The sequence below is a fragment of the Numida meleagris genome, chromosome Z (assembly GCF_002078875.1).
Source record: "Numida meleagris isolate 19003 breed g44 Domestic line chromosome Z, NumMel1.0, whole genome shotgun sequence".
In the NCBI taxonomy this organism is placed as follows: Eukaryota; Metazoa; Chordata; class Aves; order Galliformes; family Numididae; genus Numida; species Numida meleagris.
In genome coordinates this window covers 64,191,276-64,196,996 of record NC_034438.1, presented here as the reverse complement: position 1 = coordinate 64,196,996, position 5,721 = coordinate 64,191,276, and the positions used below count along the sequence as shown (strand labels likewise).

General features: G+C 56.4%; 1 protein-coding gene across 1 annotated transcript in view; it reads right to left on the bottom strand.

Moving 5' to 3' along the window:
• The window catches only part of LOC110390222 (coiled-coil domain-containing protein 81-like), a 9,133-nt gene continuing 5,236 nt past the window's right edge, over window positions 1,825–5,721 (bottom strand). Inside the window, exon 10 of the mRNA XM_021381458.1 lies at window positions 1,825–2,078. Coding sequence (XP_021237133.1) covers window positions 1,860–2,078 — 219 coding nt within the window. The 3' untranslated portion in view covers window positions 1,825–1,859. The remainder of the gene's footprint in view (window positions 2,079–5,721) is intronic.

Here is a 5,721-nt window from a genome sequence, read left to right as displayed (position 1 = left end):
TGGACAACATCAGACATGCGGTGTTACAAAATAGAGCTGCCATAGACTTCCTCTGATTGGCTCAAGGCCACGGATGTCAGGATGTGGAAGGCATGTGTTGCTTCAATTTATCTGATCACAGCGAGTCTATACACCAGAAGGTGGCGTGGATGAGAGAACATACGCAGAAGATAACGGTTGACAATGATCCGTCTGGCGATTGGCTGAGAAACCTGTTTGGCGGACTTGGGCCGTGGGTCACCCAGATACTCAAAGTAGCTGGTGTAGTGCTATTAGTGTTTATCTGCATTGCATTTTGCTTGCCATGCTTAATGGGATGTTTGCACCAATGCTTGCAGAGAATGATGGAATGAGCTTTTGATCAGCGCATGGAATACCATAGACTACGCGAACGCTTGTGATAAGTCTTAGAGTTAATAATGAAGTACGCACTCGTATAATGTGCGAACATTAGAGTTTAAGCAGTAGATAAGTTAGTTAGGAAATAGGTTATAAAAGGCCTAGGGATTTTGCGATTGCGCTGTAATGGGGCAAGGCTTTTCCAGGCATGGGAGAAGAAAAATGTAGTAGGCGGTGACTGAGCGTGCGGGATGTGACGTGACAGGACCTGCCCTGCCTAGTATATATAAGACACATTTAGGCCTTGTGGGGAAACTGGGAACCAAAAAGTGGGAACATATTAAAGAGGCTGTTAAAGAGGGGGGAGGTGTGGGATGAAATGGGCGGTGCCTGCGTGCACCAGGGGAGGGTTCTAGGGTCACGGGTATCCAGGGCGGTCACGTGTATGGGTATAAATAGCCTTGTTGCGCAGCATTAAATTGGCATTTCGGCGCTATATACTGTGTATGTGTCCCGTATGCCCCCGCACGCGGAGGTGCAGACGGAAGGGAAGCCTTAATATGTTGTCGTAGACAACAGATTGGGCCAGAGAGGAAGGTGTTCAGTGGGTTTTCCACACTCTCTATTACCCTCCAGCTAACATATTGTGGAATGATCCAATGGCCTTCTTAATTTTTTGAAAATGGGAAAACCCAACTGGGCCACACACCTCTCCGATGTTGTTAAAAGAGTCAGCGACTGCTGGAGGATTAATGGTTGTCCCCCATTTAATGCTTCCCATTCTAAGGCTCCCTCACTTTTGACCATTGCTGCTGATGCAGACACAGGCAAAATAACAGGACACAGCTACTCCCCCGGCCAGCTGATGCTGGTCCATTCACCTAATGTGGGGCCTGTCCCCCTGACCTGAAAAGAACCCCTCAATAAGTATACCTAGAAGGGCAAGACCAAGGTCAAACATATAAGATCGACCTAGGATGGATTTTCCCCTCTTTTTAACGCCAGTTTTTCAGGACTGGAATATTCCTTTTATCTGCCTTTCAAGTACCTGAGGGGGAAAATGCTGACCTTACTACTGTGCCTGGCAACCTCCTTTCTCATCTTGGCCATTCTCATGGGATGTCTGTGGTACCACCACCATCACTGCCTCGAGCAGTTGTCCTCCTCTCACTTACAGCCTCAGCACACGTACCCAGCCTAACTGGCTAGGATTTGTCATAAACTTGTTGGACAACATTTGACCTCATCTGTGTCACAGTCTTGCTCCAGGTGTATCACGAACGTCCTCCTCCAATACATGGTCCGAGACCCACTGTGCGTCCCCACAGTGGGATGTTAAGACTCTACTTTCAGGCTTCAGATGTCCTGCTTACCTAGGAGTAGCAACCTTCCCTAGGCAGAATGCCGGTTTGCTGAGACTCTGAAGTCATTGCAGAAGCAATGCAATTCACGCGCACAAAACAATCACGTAAGGCAAACACTACAGAAGCTGTAAATTCCCCTTTATTTCATTGAAAATGTCATCGTTGGAAAGGTGCCCCTCGCCTCCGCTGCTGACAGCTCTCCTGCTGCAAAGGTGGCAGCGTGCAGCGGTGGGAGGTTCTGCCTGAGAGTCCCTGGGCGCAGTTGCTGGTGCCTGGTGCAGTGTTTTGGTGCTGCTCCACCAGCTTCTGGTTGTACTCCCTTCTCAGGACATAGGAAGGACGAGGGTCACCCTCCAGCAGGCGGTGGAAGGGGTTCTGCAAAGGCAAGAGAGATTGCCCTAAAGAACTGTTGGAAGGAGCTGGGGCTGCCCTTCAGAATGTGGTCGTGCAGGAAATGGCACTGAAGAGCAGCGGGCTCTCTCTCTCCAACACAGACTCCGCCCAGGCTTCAGCTCTCACTCCCTGAAGCCAAGAGCAGGAAATGGCTTTTCAGCCCAGGGGCGGGTGAGCAGGCCCCAGTGCCTCAGCTGAGGCAGGTGCCTCACACAGGCTTGGTTTCATCTTCACGTGCCCAGCCAGCAGCTGCCTTTGCCCTGTGCTCTTTGCAGCAGCTCTTCTCGCATGGCGATGGGCAGGGCAGTGGGCAGACAGCGGCTGCTTCCTGGCCAGGTGGCCCCAGCAATGCTGCTGTGTCTAGGAGCTCTGGACCGCTGCTCCCCTCCTGAGGAGTGGGGGGAAATGCTCTGTCCCCGCAGAGGGTGGTTAGTCCACACTGTACCTGGCTTCTCTCCACGCTCTGCCGCTGTGTGCTCTCCCTGCGCTGGCCTTGGATTTCAGCTTCGACCTCCTTGCGCTTGGAGGCCATCAGCACCTGGAGCCGTCTTTCTTCGATTTGAGCGCGCACTGAGCGCGCTGCCTGCAGGCCAGGGAAACACAACCGCCGGCAGCGTCAGTCTCCTGGGGCTTGGGCAGGGAGCCCTGGGAGGGCAGCTGCTGCTGCCACGCCTGCCCCGCGCTGGGCCCCAGAAGGGATGGATACAAGGGTGCCGGATCAATGCCTCTGGCATACCATTTTGGAGGCCTGCTGGGCACGGGCAGAGGGCCCCGGCTGAGCTGGAGGTTTTGGCTGCCTCAGCTCTTCCATGTACATCTGCTCAAGCTGTGGCAGGAACCTAAAGAGACACAGCAGGTTGAGCTGGTGGGAGCACAGGTCGAAGCAGTTTCTCACCGCTGGGCTCGCAGCCCACACCTCTGCTCCAGCAGCACAAGGGACTGTGGCTGTTGTCACCTTGTCATTTCCAGGGCCTTTTGGCATGGGCTCCACGGCCAAGGGAAACACGTGCCTGGCACAAGCCAGGGCACGGTGTGCCCCCCACCCCCTGCCACTCTACTTCTCCACAAGGCTCACCTGAATCGGACCCTTTGCTTTTTCTTCTCCTCCTCCTTGTGCTGCTGCTCTGCCTTCACGGCTTTAGACACCCTGCGCCGAGCCAGCATCACCGGATCGTACACACTCACTGCGCATGGGAAGCAAGAGAACACCACCACATCATCCTTGTGACCGTGCAGCGGAGCAGCAGCGGCAGAGCTGCTTGGCCGTGCTCACCCACACTCATTGCCACCCCGGGAGCGGAGCCACCATTTCAGGGGCTCATTGGCCCAGTTGGACACTGGACTCAGCCCACATCTGCATTCCTCCTGAGCCCATCCTGCTCTCTCTCTCACCCCTCTCCCAGCAGCGGGGACACACAGGGAGGTGCTCGGGAACCCCAGGGCTTACTGGCCAGGGGCGACTTCCCCAGCAGAGAAGAGGTTTCCCCTCCAGTTCAAACGTTTTCCTTGTGGGAGCAGCGGACACCCCTCCCTCTCTCACAGCACTGGGCACACTTGGCCAGCGTGCAGGCCCAGACTTTTCCCTCCCACGGGGCTCCCTTCTGCCCAAGGGCCAGCCTGGGGTCACTCCAAATCTGCAAGGATGGCTGCGCGGCCTCACACAAGGGCCTTCCCCTCTTCCATTCCCACACTGCAGCCTTGGCTCTCCTGCCCTGGCCAGGATGACAGGAGAGTGTGCCAGCCCCTGCCAGCAGCCTGCTGGGACATTACCTCTTCGGGCACCCCCGCCCCACGGCTGCAGCTCTCTCTGGGGCTTGACGGAAGTTGTTTCTTGGGAAGTCTTTGAGTTCTCCAATCCAAGCCTGGAAACAAGAGGACACCAGCTGGTAAAAAGGGCACCATGCTCCCTCAGTGCCTGACACAGAGAATCTGCTGGCAGGGCTCTTTGGGAGCTAGTGCTGAGCCCCTGGAGGACTCTCTGTGGATGCTGAGGGGCCCTCCAGTCTCCAGCACCTTCTGGCCCCGAGCTTCTGTTGCCTTCGTGCCAGCCCCAAACACCAGGACCCTCCTCGCTGCCCCCATGCGCCCTCCCGCCTCTCTGACTCAGGGCCCATGGCCCACGGACTGGCCCATCGGGCTGCCCTGTCTGGGTGGACCGAGCGATGGGCAGAGTGGGAGCTCTCCCAGAAAAGGGCTGCTCTTGCCTATCGACCTCGCCAGGAGAGAGGCCCTGGCACGAAGCTGCCCCAAAGCGTGAGCTGAGCAGCTGCTCCCTCGGCCGGCCGGCTGCTGCAGGAGTGGTTGTGCTCACCTTGGCAGCACGATGCAGCCGTCCACACTGCGTCGAGTGAATTTGTTTTTGCCTCGAAACGCAATCATGTTCATCATCTCGGAGTCCTGTGTCGGGACAGACACAAGTGAGCAGAGGCCACACACGTGTGTCTGCTGCTCCCAAAGGTGGCAAGCCTCGTTTGAGAGCGCCGCGGGGAGCCCCGGACACGTGCAAGCTCACCCCGAGAAGAGCTGGCAGCATGTTGCCCGTCGCATCCAGCTCCAGGGCGCAGTCGTCAAAGAAGTTCATGGTGACCTGTCGCCCTCTCAGAGAAAGAATGCCAAGCCTCCTGAACAAGAAGTCCACTTCCTTCTTTCCTCGGAGGGCCTCGGCAAGGAAGAGCAGGGTCTCATGGATGCACTGCTCTACGATTGGCGTGCGGAAGTAGATGGTTTCAGCAATCTCCTCGAAGTTCAGTGGATGTTCGAATATCTCGGCTGCAAAAGGAACACAGGCCAACCACGTCACTCCCCGCACAGCTCGGCACACTCACAGAGCAAGGGTCGTCAGCACCCTTGTGGCCCTCATGCAGCACTCTGCAGGGTGTGGCCCTTGTCCGCTTTGGCCACGTCTCCAGAGCAGAGCCGAAGGGTAGCGGAAGGGGCAGGGAAGCTTTGCCACCGGCTCCCAGCATCCAGCTAGAGGCTGGGGAGAGCTGGGGAGATGGGGCTGGTGCCCAGGGGAGGGGCAGGCTCCTGGGACACTCCATGTGCACCCTCGCCCAGCACTCTCTAGGTTGCAAGAGACTTTGCTCTTGCCATGTCACTGGGATTGCAGCATGGAGCAAAATGCTGGGGTCGTGCAGCAGAGCAAAGCAAAGCAAAAGCAAAGCAAAGCAAAACTCTTCTTACAAGGAATTTTGGTCTTAGAATCCTTCAGCTTGTAAAATGTCTGGACATGTTGGTTCAACTGGAAAACAGGCGTGTCTACTTCCAGAGCCCCATCTGGTCCAGCAGCGGCACGAGTTGGCACAACTGCAAAGCTCCCGATTCCAATATCCACTGCCTGAAAAGACAAACAAGAAGAGGGAGCCGTGGCAGTGCTGGGCGGAGGTGGGAAAGGTGCTGGGAGGCCTGCTGGCCCTGGGCATGGTGCTGCGTGGCCTGCCTGCTGTTCGGGTGCAAAGGGGCAAGATGGGCCACGAGCAGGAGGGAAGGCTCACCCGCTTCTCCAGTAGCTGTCTCCGAATGTATTTTGAAGTGGCTTCCCACACTTTGCAGATTTCTGAAAAGCAAAAGAAGGACCCATCACGCTCGGAGTTGGCGCTGCCCAACCGCTGTGCGACCCCTTCCG